Source organism: Macaca fascicularis, chromosome 4 (genome assembly GCF_037993035.2).
Source record: "Macaca fascicularis isolate 582-1 chromosome 4, T2T-MFA8v1.1".
Taxonomy (NCBI): domain Eukaryota; kingdom Metazoa; phylum Chordata; class Mammalia; order Primates; family Cercopithecidae; genus Macaca; species Macaca fascicularis.
The window spans coordinates 66,215,361-66,238,410 of record NC_088378.1 but is presented as its reverse complement, the minus strand read 5'-3'; the positions used below and the strand labels follow the sequence as shown (position 1 = coordinate 66,238,410).

Genomic DNA, 23,050 nt, shown 5'->3' with positions numbered 1-23,050 from the left:
TTCAGTTCTTGGCCCAATGTGCTTACAGAGGAGACAGATTCAGAGATTGGAAAAAAAAAAAAATAGGGAGACTATCTTCTTATTTAACTTCAGAACAGACATAAATGCCCTTAATTCCCAAATTATTTCCCATTCCATACATTTCTCTTCTGCCTCAGTATTTCTATTCATCGCCTAGTCAAACAGGAAGTTAAAACAGTGAATGCAGAGGTCTTAAACCAGCAGGATGAGCCACACCCCATCCACATACACTTGTTTCTGGCTCAAGATTTTAAAACAAATGTGTTAGCTGCTGAGATGTTAAAATGAGAAGGTGACAAATAACCAAGACTTCTCATCTCTCTGAAGATGTGGAGATCAGAACGTGGGCTCAGCTTCCTTGCAAATGCAGCGATCCATGGGCGACAGCAGGGGCCCTCAGCCTTCTGCAGCCTCCACCGCCCATTCTGCTTTTACTTTACCAACCCAGCATTTGAATCTGAGACTTCACATGGACAAGTAAGACTGAACTGAAGTTACAGTTAATGACCATCTACATTTGGATCCAGGTTTGCTACTAGGGAATAAGGGCAACTGCGAGCAGTTCTTTTGAATAAAATCTATTTTCGACTCAATGACCCAGAGTGGTATTGTGAGGTAAGAAACAGCTATCTGGTCTGTGTCCCCAGTTCCCAGCACAGTGCTCCTAAAACTCTTGTAACTTCCTGAATGTTAGGTGTGCAAGGTGCATCTTTTGTTCTGATATTTGGTTTCTGACCCTGGCTCCTGACACAGACCTCCTAACCCTTGGAATTTCCCGGGTGGTAGGAGCATCTTTTGTTCGAGTGAGGTGACTCCTGGTGGGATGGGGGCTGGTCAACAGAAGGACCAAGCCAGGATTAGAAGCTTGGAACTTCCGCTCCACCTCCCATTCTCTGGTAAGAAAAGTGGGGCCAGAAGTTGAGTTAATAATCAATCATGCCGGCCAGGCGTGGTGGCTCACGCCTGTAATCCCAGCACTTTGGGAGGCTGAGGCAGGTGGATCACCTGAGGTTAGGAGTTTGAGACCAGCCTGGCCAACATGGTGAAACCTCGCCTCTACTAAAAATACAAAAAATCAGCTGGGTGTGGCAGTGGGTGCCTGTAATCCCAGCTACTCAGGAGGCTGAGGCAAGAGACTCACTTGAACCTGGGAGGCGGAGGTTTCAGTGAGCCGAGATCACGTCACTACACTCCAGCCTGAGCAACGAGAGCAAAACTGTGTCTCAAAGAATAATAATAATAATCATCATCATCATCGATCATGCCTATGTGATGAAACCGCTGTAAAAATCCTTGAGCTACAGGGAAAGAGATTCTGGGGTGCTGAACATGTAGGGGCACATGGGGCAGGGGAACATGGAAGCTCCATGTCCCTTCCCCGTGCCCCGCCCTATGCACATGTCTTCATCTGGCTCTTTATTTGCATCCTATCAACTGTGCTTTGTAATAAACTGACAGTAGTAAGTAAAGTGCTTCCCTGAGTTCTGTGAGCTGCTCCAGCAGCTTAATTGAACCCAAGGTGGGGGTGGTGGGCACTCCCTTGATCTGACTCCAGGTAGACAGTATCACGACGGTAGGACACTCAGTCGGTGTTTGCTGCACAGCTGCCTGGTGTGTGGGGCAATCCTCCCTTCCCATGCTGTGGTCACAACACTGTTCTGTGTTTTGCTGAGTATGGGAATAGCAAAACCAGTTTGGTCTTCCCTGTCTCTCCCGCCCAGCCATGGCAGGCAGGGCGGGACCTCGCGCCCCTCTCCTCACCTGGTCCTTGGTAGGCCTGGGGGTGGCCGAAGGCAGTGTCCCAGTTGTTGGGAGTGTTTGTGCTTCTTTGGGCTCCAGCCCCCTCTGGCTGGGCCCCCCAGCCCTCTGAGCTTTCCCAGTTCCCGGATTTGGAGGCACTCCAGGCTGACCAGGGGTCATTGCCACTGCCAACCTATTGAAAGGGGTAAAAAGAAGGAGAATTTTTGTGACTTTTGGAAACCATGACTCAATTCAATAATGAACTGACATAATTGAACACAACAGGAGTGCTAAAAAAAAAATTTAATAGAAATGTATTCAAAACAACTTTACATACATAGTATTTTAATTTCCAAACATGTAGGAAAGCACAAAAGGTAGCATCAACCTAATTTTACTGATATGAACACATTTTGCCGTATTTGCTTAGGAACTTTGAAAACAGCAACAAGGAAACTATTAGAAGCAGCTAGAGCCCTCTCTTTCTTTCTCTCCAGAAGTAACCACTACTTTTCTGAACCTGTATCCATTCCCATGTGTGTTTTCATACTTCAGCTGCACATGTACACATTCACAAACAATTGTTCTATATTTTAAAAATTGGCCTAAAGGATGTCATACTGTATCTCTTCGCAAGTTTTTTTCCCCGTTCAACATTATGTTTTTGAGATTATTCATGCTGATAATGAGGACCTATTTCTAACTGCTTTATAGCAATCTGTTGTATTTTTAAGTAGGTCTTTTAATTTGAAAAAGAATACATGTATAATAAAAAACTTCAAACAGAATAAAAGTATATGCAATTTGAGAAATATGCCTAACATCTTAAGATGCTAGTCATTCTAAGGAACTACTACTGTCAAAAGACACAAAATTACAACACATTGTGTTACAGATCTACTTGGCTTTTACTTGAGATTCATGAATCTGGGCAGTCTCCTTCCTACAGTCTAGAAGGAGCACTCCCACTGGGCAGGAACAGAGCACTCGGTTTTTAAAGATGGGTTAATAAGGAAATAGAACAACAGAAAGAAAGTTGACAGTTAACACCAGTTTACTTCAGGATACTTTTATGTAATGGTTAAAGCTGAGGGGACTCCTTATTATGCTAACTCAGGTAGACTGGGATCTCCTGTTCTCGAGAAAAAACCGGTTTGTTTTGGGACCTATCTACTTCCTTCAAGTTTCAGTTTGCTATGGAGCGTCTAGCACAAGTGACTCCATTCTGGTTTGGCCTGGTCTGCTGGGGCCTAGTGCAGGAACTCTGAAACAGTGGCCTACTATAATTTTTGTTTCATGCTACTAACAAATTACTTGTATATACTTACTCAAACATCCCATGGACAGAGATAGATCCTTTTGGTTTTTAAACATGTAAGTTGGCCTACATTATATTATTTTTGCTCAGGACTTTTTATTTTTCTCTTAACAGCATAAAACATTCTGCAAGGTACATCAGCACGTATGGACACAATGTTCTTTCACACTGTCTCCATAAAATTCCATTGTATATATTTCCTACAACTTGACCAGTATATGCTGATGTTCATTTACCTTGTTTTCAGTCTTTGGGTACTATAAATAATACAGTGTGATCGGAGAGACCAAAATAGACACCCCTTTATCAACTAAGATGGATCCTAAGGTTAAGGGAATAGAGCAACTTTCTAAATTACTAGAGCTAAACTCACTAAGAACAGGAGCTATCAGACCCCTCCTAACTCTGATTTACAACTCAGACCAAGGCAACTCTAACCGGGCAGACGACTGGCCTTAAAAACATTTTCTTCTTACAATCAACTGCAGGCCTTAAAGCCAGTTTCAGCAGCTCGCCGAGGCTGCGCACAAACTGTGTCTACAGTTCACCTTTTCACATAAAGAGCCCAAGTCCACCTCATTTTAATGCTAAAATCTCCTCTCAGAGTGAACAAGGATATATGTTACATATGTTTACCCACTGCACATGCTCTTAACTCCTCTCATACATATGTATCACTTTGCCCCAAAACTCCTAAATATATGTGACTCTAGTGTGATACAGGCCCTGTGAGGCATAAAACCCAATGTGTCCCTTCATCTTCGGCACACACCAGAGAAGGTCTCTTCCCAGTCTGTACACTGTTACTGCCTACAAACCTCTCCTTTCTATTATCAGCCATCCTGGTGGTCCTTTAGATGAAAACTGCAATCCAAAAGGCCTCTGTGAAATTTCCAGAAGAAAAAATGCTAGGCTTAAGGAGACTGTGTATTTAGAACCGATGGATTTTGTCAAATTGCATTTCAAAGAGAATGCAGTTACATTCCCACACTCTGACAACTGTCACACTGAGGGGTTTTGTCTTACATAGAAAGGGACTTTCATACTTTTATTTAAAAAATATTTCTCAAGATGGGCGGATCACGAGGTCAGGAGATCGAGACCATCCTGGCTAACATGGTGAAACCCTGTCTCTATTAAAAAATACAAAAAACTGGCCGGGCGCGGTGGCTCAAGCCTGTAATCCCAGCACTTTGGGAGGCCGAGACGGGCGGATCACAAGGTCAGGAGATCGAGACCATCCTGGCTAACACGGCGAAACCCCGTCTCTACTAAAAACACAAAAAATTAGCCGGGCGAGGTGGCGGCGCCTGTGGTCCCAGCTACTCGGGAGGCTGAGGCAGGAGAATGGCGGGAACCCGGGAGGCGGAGCTTGCAGTGAGCTGAGATCTGGCCACTGCACTCCAGCCTGGGCGACAGAGCGAGACTCCGTCTCAAAAAAAAAAAAAAAAAAAAAAAACTAGCCGGGCGAGGTGGCGGGTGCCTGTAGTCCCAGCTACTCGGGAGGCTGAGGCAGGAGAATGGCATGAATCCAGGAGGCAGAGCTTGCAGTGAGCTGGGATCTGGCCACTGCACTCCAGCCTGGGCCACACAGCGAGACTCCGTCTCAAAAAAAAAACGAAAAAAAAAATATATATTTCTCTCCCATAATTCCTTTGAGTACTTTTATAGTTTAATTATTAATCTTACAAATAAAATTTTGGAATGGGAAATAGATGGCACCCAATCTCAAAGAATATTCCAGTAGAGAGTACACTTAGCATCTCTCAGCCCTGCCCCCACCATCCCACCCTTGAGGCAAATACAGTTTTTTGTTAGCTTGATTTTTTTTTTTTAAACATTTAAATCTTGTATCTGTCTGGAACTGAAGTAAAACAAATAATACAGGGGCCGGGCACAGTGGCTCACGTAATTCCAACACTTTCGGAGGCCGAGGCAGGAGGACCACCTGAGGTCAGGAGTTTTGAGACCAGCCTGGCCAACATGGTGAAACCCCATCCCTACTGAAAATACAAAAATTAGCCAGGTGTAGTGGTGGGTGCCTGTAATCCCAGCTACTTGGGAGGCTGAGGCAGAAGAATCACTTGAATCCAGGAGGCAGAGACTGCAATGAGCTGAGATCATGCCACTGCGCTCCAGACTGGGCGACAGAGGGGACTCTGTCTCAAAAAAAAAAAAAAAAAAAAAAAAAAAGAAAGAAAAAAAAAAAAGAGAAGAGAAGAGGAGAGAAGAGGAGAAAAGAAAAGAAAAGAAAAGAATTCAGGGACCCAGCTGAACATCTTGTCCTCAGTCTGTCACCATTTCACGAACAATTCATCTTTCCCCTATGATTTGAAATGTCGCCTTCACTGCATATCAGATTTGGGTCTATAGCTGGACTCTCTTGTTCCTTAGTGATCTATTTTGTACTAGTACCACACTTTCACAGAAAAACTATCAATACTTTAGCATAACATCTCTTAGTTCTTTATTTTAGCGTATAAACTTTAGCATCAGCTTAATATTTAAAACAATCTGAACTTTTACATTAGAATGTTGAGTTAAAATACTGATTTTCATTTGAATCACTCTTTACTGAATTCATAGAAAATGATTAATTAAAATTATTCACGCCTTTCACTCCACAATTTCGTACTAAATCTATTTCAGAGCATGAAATAGCAAGTCTTCCCCTTTGTTTTGAGTCTTACACACACACACACACACACACACACACACACACACAAATGGTGCTAGTTAAAAAAAGAAATATATTTGCAAGAAAATTATCCACCCTGTCTAATATAGCCCCTAATGTTGTAGGACACCCTAGTGGCTGGTCTGTTTCGACTCTTCACCAACCCACACATGGGGCAGACCGCTGGCTGTCACGTGCCAGGTGCATTAGAAACAGACCATATGCTTTTCATGTGGAAATATGATGTCATTCTACTGCCCTATATACCTCTAAGGAAAAAACTGAAGTTACTTGTGATTTTACTCTATGTTAAATACTAAAAGGAGGAAGATGTTTCATCCACAAGGCTGTGACTTCTCAAACACACAGCTTACAAGGTGACATTCGGCTTCAGGATGGACTCTCAGATGACCCCAGTGGACGTTGGAAATGAAGGCGATCATGCTGAGGACCTGGCAGTCACACTTCAGCTAAGAGAAACCCTTCCTTCTACAGTTTTCTTGAAGGGAATGTAGTTTTATTCTCCTATTTTATTTAGCAATATATTCTGTGTCCTCCAAACTCTTAAGTTACAAGGTTTTGTTTTTCAAATAAGAACTTGAAAAGGTACCAAAGTTTGGGACACTAAGGACAGACTATCACTGGTATAGCAGCCTCAGCCTGGTTTCCATCAAGGACCGGCTGTGAAATGGAGGGGCTCGGAGGGCCACAGTCAGGAGCCTAGCGAGTTGGAGCTCCGTTAACAGCTCTACCTCTCGCCCGCTGTGTAACCTTGGGCTAGAGTTCAGAAGTGAGCGGCCTGGATTCAGAAGACTGCCAGAAGCTAAGTGAGGTACACCGCAAAGGAACACAGGACTGTGAGCTAGCACAGAAGAGTGAATGTTCTCTGGGCCCTTCCAGAAGACGGTTCGGTCTTAGCAAACTGGCCAGGAAGGATTTTCATCAAGATGCAGGAAAGACCTGGAGGTGAACTATTCATAGCAACTGTCCTCAGAAAATTAAAATCTATTTAATTAGGGTAGAAACAAATAATAATTCTTTGAAAATCACTTGGTTAATACTTTATAGGTGTGTAATAACTGTCATACTAGTTGGTTATGTATACGATCTTAGCTCTCTACCTAGGTTATGAAATCTTTGTGGGTATGTTTATTTCCATCTCCTTGGTTTTTTTTTTCCCTGGAACATTATCTTGTTTCAACCCAACTCCTGCTGATAATACGTTTCTCAAAACTCTACCAACTGGAAATCTTTCCTGCAGCCTCCGTCATGGCCCCTGGACTCACTCCCTCAGTAGATGGCCTTTTACTCCCCTGGCAGGTCCCTTCCCCTCTTATCTGTAATCAGTCACCGGCTTTCTCTCTGAACCCATCCTTTCCATACATTGGTCTCTGACTTCTTTGCTCTCAACCCCCAAATCCCTTTGGTAGTTCCCTAACTACAGACATCTTGTCACGGTAAAACCTGCCCTGCTCCTGGGCTGAGGTTTCCATCCTGCGGCGCCTCTCTGTCCTTTCCTTCCACCTTTCCCTCCTCTTTCTTTCTACTGAGCAGCATCTTCATCCGCTTTCTCTTCTCACCCCTTATTTTGTGAAGCTCTTCCTGACTTAACTGTCCATCATGGGTAATCAAAATCCCTTCGTTAGCACTCACTGCCCCTGGAGTCAACTCCAAGCTTCCTGTGGCTCAATCAAGAGTCTCTTCAGCGCAGGTCCCAACTTTGCCTCGTGCTGCATTCCCCATTCTCGCCACCTGCCACCAACCTTCACTCTGAAGCTTCGAACTTCACACATGTCCCCAAACTTTTCCACATCTCTGCTGTTACTCACACTGTACTGTACTCTTATCTGCACACCTCATCTTCCTCAATTTAGCAAAGTCCTACCCCATCAACAGGGCTCTGGCCTTCCCACAGCCTGCTGGCTGACATCCAGTCACCTCCTTTTACTTTCTTCATTATTTGCAAATTAGATGGTCAGTACCACCAGTGAATTGGGGGACAGCTCTGTCTTACCTGGAGAACGTTTCCCCCAAAAGATTCTCCAAATGCCTTGTATAAAGTGGCAAGGACTCAGATATTTTAAACGTGATGTTCTTGATCATTTGTATGAAATACACCCTACTCTTTGTCAGACCTCTAACCTTCATAACATGATCACCAAAAGGAGGAAATCAGATTTGTCTTATGTATACTAGTCTTTTTGAAAAAATTAACTTGTGGTAGATTGCAGAATAAGTGATTTTCAGCATGTGACTACAGAAAACATGATTTTTGGCTGGGCGTGGCAGCTCACACCTGTAATCCCAACATTTTGGGAGGCCGAGGCAGAAGGATCACTTGAGGTCAGGAGTTCAAGACCAGCCTGGCCAACATGGTGAAACCCCATCTCTATTAAAAATACAAAAATTAGCTGGGTGTACTGGCAGGAGCCTATAATCCCAGCTACTTGGGAGGCTAAAGCAGGAGAACCGCTTGAACCTGGAAGGTGGAGGTTGCAGTGAGCCGAGGTCACACCACCACACTCCAGCCTGGGCGACAGAGTGAGACTCTGTCTCGGAAAAAAAAAAAAAAAACAAAAGAGAAAGAAAGAAAAAAAGAATTTTTAGCATGTGACACTATGAGTACTCTTAAAATAACAGTGTCTGAGTTCTGAAAGTGGAATCAGCTCACCATAGAAAAGCTGGACGATACAGACAGGCACAAGAGATGGAGGGATGGGCAAATATGAGAGGAAGCAGGAGCTGTAAAATGGGAATAGTAAAATCCAGAAGGTGGGTATATGATTATTCACTATGAAATTCATTTAACTTTTCTATGCTTGAAATTTTAACAAACATTGGAAAATGCAACAAACAAAATTGACATATACAATCACTCTTGTCTGAGCTCCATTAGAAGGAAACAGAGAAGGGCTGTGTCCATCAGGGTATCCTGCCATCTCCTGCTGCCCGTGAACGTGGGGCTCTGGGTAAATGTTTCGTAAATTAAGTATCTGTTGAATGAATATACTCCTAAAGCATGTTTGCTTGGGTCTCTGGGACACATTTAAATCTATGTAATCACCACAGGTAGATGATTATGTCTGACTCTCTTCCTAACTCCTGCCCCAACTAAATCAAATGCTTCTTTAGGGCCAGGAGCAATATACTAACAAACTTGCTGGTTTAATGTTCTAAATTTAAAAGCTATCCTCTCCTCATAATGCAAATACAGAAATACATTTATGCAGGCTTTACATTGGGAGACTTATTTAAACACATTCACTCAAAGGATTTACAGCATTAGCTAAATTTCTTCAGAGTAGCCTGGCTTGTACTTGACTGCAGAGCCACTGGACCACAGAACAGACTGAGAATGGCCACGAGGGGTGGGGGAGATGGACATGCACACCTGTGGTGGTGCTGTGTGGTGAGTGTAGGAAAGCTGCACATAGTACAAATATACAATATGGGATAAAAAGGGGCAAGACGAATCCTGGTACACTAGGTGGAGTTTAACTCCCTTTAGGAAGCTGTTGGAATTGACTCAAGTAATCATTATACCACATGGGTAAAGTGATTAAGAACTTTAAGGCTTAAAGCCTGCTATCTGGGTTTGAATCCCAGCTTTATCACTTACCACTAGCCGAGTGGCCTTGGTCAATTTACTTAGCTCTCTTAGTCCCCACACTTATGTAAGGGGTATAACATTATCCTCCTGTAAGGATTAAATGACATAATGCATACAAAGCATCTAACACAACACGTGGAACATAGTATGCATTCGGTAGAGGTTATCTTAATATGTGAGGGCTCATCTAAAATATAAAGAAAAGAACAAAGACTAGCATTTCTTTGAGTAAATCCCCATCTAAGTAAAATACCTATTAGTTTATGCTATGCAAAAGATCAGACAGTTATATTCACAAATGGCTGCACAGCCAGGTCATATTAATAGAGACTTTTAATTGAAGAGATAACAGGCTTAAGGTATCTTCTATTCTAGCCAACATTCTGTTCCCTTCAGATACATAAAAGAGGAAGAAGACAGAAATATTTTTACCGTAAAGGTCAACAACAGCAACTCCTAATTCTTGGGACTTTCGGCACAAATATTTTCTGTTGCTACATGCTGAGATCTTGACTTTTTTCAAAACCTAAGCTTTACTGTAACAAACTAGACTACAATGATCTGGTTGAAGGATCCTTTGATGTCTGACTTTTTTTTTTTTTTTTTGAGACAGGGTCTTGCTCTGTTACCCAGGCCGGAGTGCAGTGGTGCGATCTCAGCTCACTGCAACCTCTGCCTCTCAGGTTCAAGCAATTCTCCTGCCTCAGCCTCCCAAGTAGCTGAGATTACAGGTGTGCACAACCACACCCGGCTAATTTTTGTACTTTTAGTAGAGATGGGTTTTGCCATGTTGGCCAGGCTAGTCTCGAACTCCTGACCTCAGGTAATCCGCCTGCCTCTGCCTCCCAAAGTGCTGGGATTACAGGCGTGAGCCACTGCGCCTGATGTCTCTAACGTTGTTCTCCATCCCCACAACCCCTTTGGTCTCTCAACTGCAGACATTTGGTCATGCAATAATCCCCTCGGCTCCTTCACTCAGGTTTCCAATGCTGAGATGCCTCTTCTGTTTCTTTCTTTACACCTTCCCTTCCTCTCGAATTTCTACAGGACAATGTCTTCATTCTCCTCTTCTTTTCCCTTTCTCCGTGGTACCCCACTCCTCCTCACAGTCATCCACAGAGTTAAAGACCTTTCATGAGATCTCACTGCCCGTGGGATAAATTCATCAATCAAGCCTCCTCTAAGAGGCCTCCATGGTGTAAATCCCCATGATCTTTCCAGTTCCTACATACTCCACATCCCACGTCACCACGCCCCAAGAAGAGCTCCTGTAAGACACTGTACCTGACATAATCACCTCACTTGGGAAAACAATATGACTTTTAGGGTTTATTAAATGTTTATTTCCTCTTGTGTTCAAGTTTGAAATTTACCTTATTTATGGAAGAAGGAGAAGGAGAAGGAGAAGAAGGTGGTGACTGGCTGAGACTTTCGACACAACCAATCTGAGCCAAAATATCCACCTTAAAATAAAAAAGGTGCCCAGTGAACAAGCGTGATAGAGCAGGTCAAAGTTTTTAACCAAAACCAGCACATTCATGGCAGGACCAAATTCTCCAGAAAACTCGAGCATGCCACTCACTCACAAACATTACATGCAAAAAGCCCCAATTGTGTAGCAATGGGTTATCTTCAATGCATTATATTTTCTAAAGTCTGTTGTTTGGTATCACAGTACAGTATTACTGAAGCCCTAAAAATAACTATAAGCAGTACAGAAACAATGGAACAAGTATCAGGCAAGTCATACAGCCACAGAAACAAACTCCAGAGGAAAAAACAGAAATAGCCAAGTTGTTAAAAGTGTTAATATTCTGAACCTTTTGCTTTCAGAGGCATTACACATGTATGTGAGAGAGTCCAGACAAAATAAGCAAAGCCACCTAGTCAACTTGAAGCTGACCACAGAGCCACAAGTGAGTCCTACCAATCGCAGCTGTGAAGGACACAACAGCCCAGCTGGTCTGTGAACTCAGGAGCAAAGGCCAATGTCTCCTGGTGTGTGCTCTTAGGGGTCTAACTGGCCTACAATACAGCATCTTGTGAGAAGAGGTAACTGATAACGCTTCCATGAAGCCAATCGATGGGTAAACTGCAGCAGATGTGTGAAGAGGACCACTCTGGAGCCCAACTTCCAGGCTTCAAATCCCAGTTCCACAACTGTCCAGTAGGGAAGTCAGTACTAAGAACATTTACATAGTGGATGACAGTGTCCTTTTCAGGGGCAACTCTCTTGTGAAGTAAGTGGTGGTATTATTCTCACCTGAGAGATGAAAATAAACTTGGAGTTGAAAATCAGTTAATATGCAAAGCAGACAACAAAGATGGAGTAACAGGGACTCAGTTTATGCTCCCATTGAAAACTAAAAAATTAACCAAAGCAGACAACAAAGATGGAGTAACAGGGACCCAGTTAATGCTCCAATTGAAAACTAAAAATATGGTGAAATACAGGAAACTGTGTTCAAATCACTGGATACCAGGTAGTGAAGAAGTGATCCCGAGATACGGGAAACAGACAGAGTAAGCCTACAAGTGCCTGACCACTGCGTGGAGAGACTCTCCAGGCCACACAGCAGGCATGGAAAACCCACACAAAGCTCGGTGGTCTCTGTAGTGGGAGGAGACAGAGTCTGGGGAAGACAGAGACGCACAGAGAGAGCAGAGGGCACTGCAGATCTGCACTGATCAGCCCGTCACGTGAGGGGACTACCCAAGGTCAGGGAAAGACACACACGAAAGAATCAAGAGTGCAATCCCTCACATGGGGCTATTCCCACCTGCCCAAATGGAAAACTTCATGATTCACGGGCATCGGGTACAATACTACCAAGGATTTGTTTCAAGACAGGGGCAAAAATATCCCTAAGCTAAATGTTGCTCTGGGCTTAAAAATAAAACCTGAAATAATCAGACTATTTCGAAGTAACTCAGGTGCATCCCAGAACAAGGCTCAAAAATGTTTATGGGAAGGCAAAAATTTCCAGCGTATAGCAAGGTGAAAATTGCAATGTCTGGCATCCAATCATAATTTACCAGGCATGAAAAGAAGGAAAATATGACCCAGAACGAAGAGAAACATGAAGCTGATGCAGTACTGACAGAGATGAAAGAAGTAGCGCTATTTAAGAGCAAGAGAGGTTTCAAATATCATTGAGGTAGAAGAGCTAGAATGGGCTTCCAAAAGGTAGTAACTTTAAGCACAAAGAAAAAAAAACAAAACACATAATTAAATCAATGTAAATCCATGCATCCATGCTACTATCAGAAAAAAGACAGGAATGCTTTCTTCGCTGGTCACTATTTGTAGTAGCTATAAAACAACTTCTTACTTTGAAACCTGGCAATTAAGGAGAGGTGAAATTAGCCATCTATCCTGATTTCGAAATTGAAATTCGACATAATTAACTAGCTCCAGCTGATACAGGAAAGTCCTACTTTCTAGATGAAACCAGCTCAGTAAGTGTGGAAGGAATAACATTACTGATTCTGGCAAGGATTACCAACTGGTGGTAAACCATTACCATTTATATACAATTTACATCTGTATGTTTGTGTGTATACCCATGTTCACACAGAGAAAATAAGACAGACACCTAGTGTAAAGAGTAGTGACTGTGAAAATGGGATACTTTTCTTTTTGCTAGTCTAAATTTTCTACAATGCATATGTACTGCTTCTGTAACAATAAAATAAAAGGTTACTTTACTAATTGTTTTTAAAGACAGGATGCTAATTAGCGACTGCTGACCACAAAAATAGTAGTTTCTGGTTTTGCTATATTTTTTTATGTTGTTGCATTCTACTCCTCATATGACATCCCTGGGGAACTGGGACCAGTAAGAAACAAACCCTTACTTCTGACAACAACATGCAGAAAGTACGGCAGGGGCTTGTTTGGATGACATGGTTAGATCTGACTCAGTTCACTGGTTTCCTAGTAAGCAGCTAAGACATGGCCTAAGAGGAAGGGCTCTCACTGCAGAGACCATGAGAACAGCAACTGTGGCGTAGCAGAGATGGGCAATGGCACCACGCCTTCTATCTGTCTGCACCGTAACCAAATCAGGCCTTGCAGGAGGGCTGGGTTTCAGAATTAATGAAAATGGTAACTTATATTTACTTAAAGTTGCTTTCTGTTTGGCTTTCTACCAAACGTGTACAAAGGGTATATGAAAGCTCAAAACATACTGTGAGTGGTCGCAGCTCTTATGGCCCACCGAATTCCTTCCAGTAGACACCAAACGTCCACCACAGGTCAACACAGATCATCCCATCTCTAAGTCCACCAGTTAAGAGGAGTTCCCAATCACAGGCTAACTACTCTCTATGTTATGAGCTTGGGATGGGGCCCTGGAGGCATTCAGGGGTCCGCCTATCACCACATAAGGAATTCCTCACTGTGCCTGTCACATCCTTCCACAGCGCCTGTGATGACGTCCCCTGGCCTATCGTGCCACGGCCCATCTTATGACTATACCACATGCAACTATGTTAGGAAGTAGGAATAGAAAGCAAATATCTGATTCTTAAACCGGAGAACATCTCAACCAGAATTTCTGACAAACATTTAACTCTTTTCCTCAAAAGGGCCTGAAGAGGTGATAATATTCTCTTACATAAAAAAGCTAACCACCTTAGCTCAAAATATGGAAGAATTTGACAGATTTCCTATTTCATTCTTTACAGATCCTTGGCTCAAAGGACATGATCTAATTCTACAGATGAACCTGTACTGACGTTAGAAAACCACTGATGGAACATAAAACTTGCACATTGTTTTAAAAACGAAGGTAGATCACAACAACAGACTCAGTCATATCAATATTACTGATTGGGAATTACCAAAAGAGGTGAAATTATATAACAAATCCTTTGTTAAGTCACATTCTGAACCTACAGATGTCAATTTCAGGTGTTTATTTATTTATTTATTTAATTTTTTTTTTTTTTGAGATGGAGTCTCGCTCTGTCACCCAGGCTGGAGTGCAGTGGCGCGATCTGGGCTCACTGCAAGGTCCGCCTCCTGGGTTCACGCCATTCTCCTGCCTCAGCCTCCCGAGTAGCTGAGACTACAGGTGCCCGCCACCACGCCCAGCTAATTTTTTGTATTTTTAGTAGAGACGGGGTTTCACTGTGTTAGCCAGGATGGTCTCGATCTCCTGACCTCGTGTCCGCCCGTCTCGGCCTCCCAAAGTGCTGGGATTATAGGTGTGAGCCACTGCGCCCGGCCCAGGTGTTTATTTTTTAAACAAACAGAATTAAAACAACAAAAGTTTCCTTAAAGTAAATGGATATTTGTATTAGCTTAGCGAATCTACTTATTCGGATAGCTCAAAGTCCTAAAATAGGCAGCTTTGAGTACAGAATAGGATGGCGCTACAATAAGCAAATAGTTTGCTTCCAGACAGACCTAAGAGAAGTCCATGTGAAATAAGCTTTACCCCGTTCTGATGACAGGATGGATGTATAACAATGCTGGCTGGTCCTTCAGCACCGCAGTTTTAAGGTTAAAAAAAAAAAAGACTTTGCTTTAATAGTCTGTTTCCAGTTAGACAAAACAAACAAAACCCACCCTACATAATAAACTTCACCAGCATGCATTTTTGAAAGGTTCCTCAGATGAACAAAGCTGTCTTATGATGTCAGGGATCTGTGACAAAGCACAGAAGGTTGGTATTGGCAGCCTCATGCAGTTTTGAAGAAGATGTCCATACATCCTCTAACACTGGTATACGATCTTCCTTAAAAAGCCCTATTACCAACTAAAAAGAATTCATACAGGGGGTGGCAGTGAGAGTGAAGAGATGGAGAGAATCTTTTCAATAAAGTTCTGTAAAGAGAAAGTCTCAATAAACAATTATGAGATGCCTAAGGCATAAGACTTACGTGAGTTAATGAAAATATAAGCACATCTAATACTGAACCTTTGTGAAGGTTTATCAATTTATTTTTAAATGGACTACAAAAAAAGGCCTAAAATGGCCTACATATAGACTTCTGAGAACTAAGAAAGCAAAATGTAGTTCCAACATAAAATTACCATTGCCTTCCTCATCCTTTAACCAATAAAAATTCCTTTGTAACAAATATAATTACATGGAAAATCTCTGAAAGGAAAAATGTTATATCCTTAAATACCACTTAACTTCAAGCATTTGTTTAATATCCAAACTGTTTTAAAAAAATAACAATGCCAGAGGATTTTCTGTAAGAGAATCTTTCTGCTTTTGATTGGGTAGCCCGTCAGATGGGAGAATGACAGGCCAGTGATGGGACAGCTCCTAGTCCTGTGGTCAGTGTTAAGAACACAAACTTCTTCAAGGCAGGGATTCAGGAAATCTGTAAGTCTCTTAATATCTTACATTGTAAAGTACCTTTTGATGTATTTATATCTGAGAAAAAAAGTTATTCAAACAAGAACAGAGTATTATGGTACAAAGTCTCTTATAGGTCACTGGGAATAGAAAAAAAGACAAATTCTTTGCTTATCAAGCTTAACAACTTACAAATAAGCAATATAATTTGTAATAAGAGTCACAAATTGTGCTAAGGGAATCCAGAGAAGTAAAACAGAAAACGAAAGGTTTTATAGAAGACGTGGTATTTGAGCTGAACCTGAAGAGATGGGCTTCTGAAAGATGGAAGGGTCACTCTATTATTCTTAGAAGAGCAAGCCGAAGGTACAAATTAAAGGTGAAACAGCATGGGACATATTTGGATAATCATCAGTTTGCCTGGAGACAAATACATAACTTCAAGATAAGGTGATGATGGGTAGCCACACTGAGGCATCACAGAAATATAACCGAGCTTGGAAAAGTACCTCAACCTCAAATTCAGATGAATTTCTTCTACGATTTCCCTACCATGAACTGTTCAGCATATGCTTGCATAACTCTGATACACAGAGACCTTCTCCTGGGATAGCCCTGCTGATATGTAGAAAATGATTGTTCCAGAAGGCAACAGAGAAGCCTCTGAAATTTCTTAAACTTAAGAGATGACACAAAAGCATACATCAGCAATGCTGAGGGTTTGGCTCCAGTCCATCACATTAAAGTGAGTCATGTGCATTTTTCTGGTTCCCCAGTGTACATAACAGTTATGTTTACACTATACTGTATAAGTGTGCAATAGCATTATGTGTAAAAAATATATGTATCTCAATTAAAAATCCTTTATTGCTAAAAATTGCTAACGATCATCTGAGCCTTCCATTAGTCAAGCTGCACCCTTTTTGCTAAGCGGGGGCTCTTGTTTTGATGTTCACGGCTGCTGACTGATCAGGGTGGTGGGTGCTGAAGGTTGGGGTGGCTATGGCAACTTCTTAAAACAAGACAGTGAAGTCTGCCACGGCAACTGACTCTTCCTTTCATGAAAGATTTCTCTGTAGCATCTGATGCTGTTTGATAGCATTTTGCCCACAGTAGAACTTCTTTCAAAACTGGAATCAATTCTCTCAAATCCTCCTGCTATTTTATCTACTAGTTTGTTGTCATTTCAACGATGTTCATAGCATCCTCACCAGGAATAGATTCCATCTCAGGAAACCACTTTCTTTGCTCATCCATAACAAGCAAAAGTTTTATCAAGAGGTTGAAGCAATTCAGTCACCTCTTCAGGCTTCACTTCCATTTCTAGTTCTCTTACTATTTCTACCACATCTGCAGTTACTTCCTCCACTAACATCTTCTATGAGGGTTAGAATCTACTTCTTCCAAACTCCTGTTAATGTGGATATTTTGACCTTCTTCCATCAATCATGAATGTTCTTCTTGGCATCCAGAATGATGAATCCTTTTCAGAAGGTTTTCAACGTACTTTGCCCAGATCCACCAGAGGAATCACTATTTATGGCAGCCATAGCCTTGCAAAATGTATTTCTTATAAGACTTAGAAGTCGAAATTACTCCTCAATCCATGGGCTGTTGAATAAGTGCTGTGTTAGCAGGCATGGAAACATCAGTCTTCATGTATATCTCCATCAGGGCTCTCAGGTGACCAAGGGCATTGTCAATGAGCAGTAATATTTTGAAAGAAATCTTTTTTTCTCAGCAGTTGGTCTTAACAGTAAATCATATTGCAAACAGATGTGCTGTCATCCAGGCTTTGCTATTCAATTTACAGAACACAGAGTAGACTTCACATAATTTTAAGGGCCCTTAGAATTTTCAGAATGGTAAATGAGCACTGGTTTCAACAAAGTTACCAGCCGCATTAGCTCCTTCTAAGAGAGTCAGCCTGTTCTTTGAAACTCTGAAGCAGGCACTGGCTTCCCTTCTCCAGCTGTGCAAGTCCTAAGACGGCATCTTCTTCCAATAATAGAAGGCTGTTTCATCGGCTCCGAAAATCTGTTTAGGACAGCACCATCATCAATAATCTTTGCTAGATCTTCTGGATAATGTGTTGCAGCTTCCACAGCAGCACTTGCATGCTTCACCGTGCACTTTTATATTACGAAGACAGCTTCTTTCCTTAAGCCTCATGAACCAAGCTCTCTTTTCTTCTGCAGCTTCCTCACCTCTCTCAGCCTTCACAGAATTGAAGAGAGTCAGGACCTTGCTCTGCATTAGGCTTTGGCTTAAGGGAATGTTGTGCCTGGTTTGGTCTTCTATCCAGACCACTCAAACCTTCTCCTTATTGACAATAAGGCTGTTTCAGTTTCTTATCATTCAAGTGTTCACTGGACTACTACTTTGAAGTTTCTTCAATAACTTTTCCGTTGCATTCAGAACTTGGCTAAGTATTTGGCTCAAGAGGACCTGGCTTTTCAAAACTGGAATCAACAGGCTTTTGGCCTGTTTCAGCTTTTGACAAGCCTTCTTCACTAAGTTCAATGATTTCTAGCTCTTGATTGAAAGTGAGAGAAATGCGACTCTTCCTTTCATTGAAACACTCAGAGGCCACTGCAGGGTTATTAATTGGTTAACTGAACTACTGTTGTGTCTCAGAGAAGAGGGAGGCCCAAGGACAGGGAGAAAGATGAGGGAATGGCTGGTGGGTGGAACAGTTGGAACACATAAAACATGTCAATTAAGCTCGCCATTGTGGTGCCTCAAAACAATCACAATAGTAACATCAAAGACCACTCATCACGGGTCACCAAAACAGATACAATAACAATGAACAAGTATGAAACATTGCAAGGATTAACAGAATGTGAACCAGAGACACCAAGTGAGTACGTGCTATTGACAAAATGGCGCCCACAGACTTGCTCAAGGTAGGGGGTGCCAAAAACTTTTGATCTGTAAAAAACGCATTACCTGTCAAGTGCAATAAAGTAAAGGGCAATAAAATGAAGTGCGCCTGTCCTTAATGTCTTGTTTCAGAAGCAGTGGTATATGAGATTAACTATAATTAACAATTATGAAACCACTACTAAGTACTGTGTACTCTTCTAAATACTTTAGAACTCTTTTCATTTACTCTTTCCAACAATCCTATGAGGTTTTACAGATGAGGCACAGAGACGCTAAGCAGCTTACCCTGATTCACACAGGATGTGTGAGATCTGGGATTAAAACCCAGACAGTCTGGCTCCTGAGCTCACTGCCTTGACACCAAGCTAGGCTGCCTCTTAGGAGGAGAGAAAAGACAGGAAATCTGTTAGAACAATGGATCTCAATCAGTTCCTTCTCTCTCCACATCTCAAGGATGCAGAGCACGCCTCTCAATAACTGTGGCTCACGATGGCACTCGGTTAGGGTTTCAAAACAGAATAAAAAGAGGGTACAGAAAGAAGTAACATTTCAGAGAAACAGAAACAGGAAAGTCAGGAAGAGAAACTAGTTTTGTGGGGAAACAAGTGATTCTGTTGAAGATGAATTTCAGATACAGAGGAGACATGCTGATAGAACTGTTCAACAAAAAGCTAGAAATTGGGCAAATCAAAGAGAAAATTCAAGAGTAGAGAGACACTTCATAAGGGAATCTACACGATTAGAAAGGGTAGAACAGTGAGAGAGGTTGGAACACAAAAGGGTAAGTGGATTGAAGACACCCTTTTAAAAGAGGGAAGAAGTGGGAAAAGAAGGAAAATATTTATGAAATGTCTTCCATGTGTCCGGCACTACTTTACATTGGTGACCTAATCCACTGACAATTCAGGAGGCAGGTCTTATGCCAAAGCCACAATTCTTACACAGTGGAGCCGGACTGGCAAGCCTGGATCTAACAGCAAACCTTACATGCTTCCCACCACACCACTCACCTGGGGTCTGGCGGGGTGTGAAACTGTGAAACAGAGAAACAGAGAGATGCCAGGGACAGTATGTGACAGGGGCCAGAAGGGCTCTCACCAAAAGAAAAGCAGCTTTATTCCAAGTATACACATCTTTCTAGTGTTTGAAGAAGACAGAAAGCAAACCTCTCAAGTAGAAAACCTTCAGATAAGACATCTGGGTTTACAGAACTTTTAAGTAACATTTAAAACTCATTGTTCTCATTTTCTAGAAAAGTAGAAAACAAATTTTCTATTAATTTCTCAAAAGTAAGTACTCTAAAGCAGTAATCTGAGAGTTTAAGATCCATACTGAGACCTTTTCAGAATCATGGCAATGATGTAATCTAAACAACAACTGGATGAAAAACAAGACTAGCACACACACGAGTAGAGATTTTTAACAACTGAGATTCATTCCCATCAGCTGGGCCATTCATTCTAGCGGTTCAGCCACTAATGTGAAATACTCTTGAAACTGCAAAATAACCGATAAGTAACTAATAATGAAACTACTATTGACCACTAAAAACTACGCTTTCTTTTCAAAGGTAATAAAATGGTTGTCCTCATCTGAGTAATATAAAATCTGTATTTGAATAAGAACATGACAAGAGTTTGATTCAGTTCTTGGGTATCCTTCAATAAATTTTCTACACACTTTGCATCTACGGGGCATGTGTGTGTGTGTGCATTTACACACAAGAAAGATAACATTACCCATACTGAGGTGCCTTTTTAAAAAAAATCATATATCTCTATCTGTACATCTAAATCTACCCTCACTCTCCCTAAGAGAAGCTCGACTTTCCACTGCGTGGCTGCCTATAGTTCATCTGACCAGTCCGCTGCTGACAGACATTTACATTCCGGTTTTCTGCTGTTACAAACAATGCCGTAGGAAACGTTCTTGCCCAGAAACCTGTGTTCTGCGAGCAGATCTGCAGGAGGAACTCAGAACCGCTGGGCCTTAGAGGCATGCATTGTAAATACTCATATACATCACCAAACCGGCCCCGAAGAGCTTCATCACTCTATCCTTTCCCTCGCTTTGTATGACACTGCCTATCTGACCACACCTTTATGACACTAGGTTTTAAAATGTTTTCATTCTCTGCTAGTTTGATAGAAGAATCTCAAAATGAACATTTCCCCAAGTTTATTAACTATTAGTACCTTTGTCCTCCCAATGAACGGCCTGTCTATACCCTTTACCTATTTCTTCTGAATTCATCTTTTTCTTACAGATTAGCAAGAATATACGTATATGAATGGAATTAGCCTGTATCTGTCACAAGTCAGAAGTATTTTTCCTAATTTAATATTACTTGTTTACTTAAATGTATCAATTATCTCCTTAATGGCTACTAGACTTTGTGCTGTCAGCCTCAGAAAGGGCTTCCATAGGCCGGATGCAATTGGGAGGCTGAAGCAGGCGGATCACAAGGTCAGGAGTTCGTGACCAGCCTGGTCAATATGGTGAAACCCTGTCTCTACTGAAAATACAAAAATTATCCGGGTGTGGTGGCAAGCACCTGTAGTCCCAGCTACTTGGGAAGCTGAGGCAGGAGAATCACTTGAACCCAGGAGGAGGCGGAGGTTGCAGCAAGCTGAGATCGCACCACTGCACTCCAGCACCTGGGCGACCCAGCAAGACTCTGTCTCAAAAAAATAAATAAATAAAAATAAGAAAAGGGTTTCCATATTCCAAGGCCATAAAAATATGCTGTCTATTATTTTCTCCAAGTACTTTAATAAATAGCTTTATAATTTTCCAAATTGAACTGTTTCAGTCCATTTAAAGAACAACTTATCATATTCCTTTCACAGTGACAATTCTAATCTAAACTTAGCTGGACTACGTTTGAGCTGATAAAGCGCTGTCTCACCATTAAAGGAGGAAAGCAATCACAGCGGGTCAGCGTCCTGGATGCATCAACACTGCCCTGACACCAGCACTCTGCTTACCTGAGACTACTCAGTAAGAATCTAGGATCAAAGGGTCCCCAAGCAACCTGAAACTAGGATTTTCAAGAAAAACCAAAAGAAAGTGCTATCTTTTGGTTTTTACACATTCATGAACTAGTTACTCTGAAATGCAGCACAGATGAAGAATACAAAGTCAAGGAAAGAGTAGCAGGCCCGAAATAAGTTATTCAAAGAGATCTTTAAAAAGATATGACTTAAAAGAAAAATACAACACTCAGGAAATTGGATAACCAACTGAATATGAGGCTTCAACTTGCTTGTGTGGGAGGAGAGTCAAATTTAAACGAACTGATGTTAAGACGAGTAAAGAGACACTGGCTCAGAAGTTGGCAGAGTGTGCCAAGCTGAAGAGATGCAAGTCTCAGAGGGGATGTGCCCGCAGGCCTGATTGGCGGGAGAGAGGCCCAGCTTCTCCGAGGTCCGGCTGTTGAAACAAAACCGACCCTGGGAGAATGCATGTGCCGGAACAGGCAATCGGAGCCTCCCAAGCAGCACACCTCAGAGCACGCATTTTCCTACCCGTGTTCAGAAAATGAAAGCAATGGGCAAACCTGATAGGAAAATGTTTAAAAAGCTACCCATTAATAATGGTCATTTGGTTTCCTACTTGTGACATCTTTCATGATATTTATAAAATGTACCCAAATTTTGGCCTACTTAAAATTGTTCTCATATCTCAGATAACAGAGGGCAGAGATGGCTGTTAAAATATTTTTACTTGATTTAAATTAAATTCAAATGCTCTAATGATAGCTATGCTTTCTGCATTTCACTAATTCTAGTTTCAGTTAATTTTTCTTTGCTTTCAAAGGATCTGATTAGATTCAATGTTAGACTGGATTCCCCACCCCCCGCCTTTTTTTTTTTTTTTTTTTGGTTTTATTACCTGCTAAATAACCTAGATGAAACAAATTTTAGACTTATGCCAGTTTATATTAAACTACAAGTAAACCAAGGAATATATTTCCTAACAGAACATTACTTAAATCTGAGTTTTAATTTATTTTCATTAGCTAAACTGCTTCCACCTATCTTGAGATAATAGCTGGTCAGTCCCTCGAATTAAAATAAGGTAAATATTTCTATTTTTTGTTTGCCTCACTTATTCTATGATCACCTCATTACAATTCTCTCATTTAAAACGCTGTCCTTTATTAATGCAAACCCATCTCATGGGTGCTTTTGTGTAACTCAGTGAATCTCAACCGGCTTGGCTTTGCTCCTAGGTAACTTGGCTGTATCTGGAGACATTTTTGGTTGTCACAACAGAGGCGGTGGGCATGTGACTGGCACCTGGTAGGGAGAAGCTAGGAAGGCTGCTCAATATCCTGCAGTGCCCAGGACGGGTCCCACTAGGAAAGGGTGTGGGGCCTCAAACAGCACTGAGGCTCAGGCTGAGAACCCCTGGGAAAACTTCAAGTGAGGTATAACTACTATTCACGTTTCACAGTGAGTAACCCTTACCTGGCC

General features: G+C 41.8%; 1 protein-coding gene across 6 annotated transcripts in view; it reads right to left on the bottom strand.

Annotated features, from left to right (window-relative positions):
• SNX9 (sorting nexin 9) overlaps nt 1-23,050 on the bottom strand; it is a 124,119-nt gene that overhangs the window by 47,521 nt on the left and 53,548 nt on the right. For 3 of the 6 annotated variants that reach the window (XM_005552201.5, XM_045391331.2, XM_045391334.3), the window contains exons 5-6: nt 10,740-10,829; nt 1,783-1,954 (exon numbers count right to left, since the gene is read on the bottom strand). In XM_005552201.5, the coding sequence (XP_005552258.1) occupies nt 1,783-1,954; nt 10,740-10,829 (262 nt within the window). The remainder of the gene's footprint in view (nt 1-1,782; nt 1,955-10,739; nt 10,830-23,050) is intronic. The other 3 variants (XM_045391333.3, XM_045391332.2, XM_074037338.1) reach the window with 1 other exon arrangement.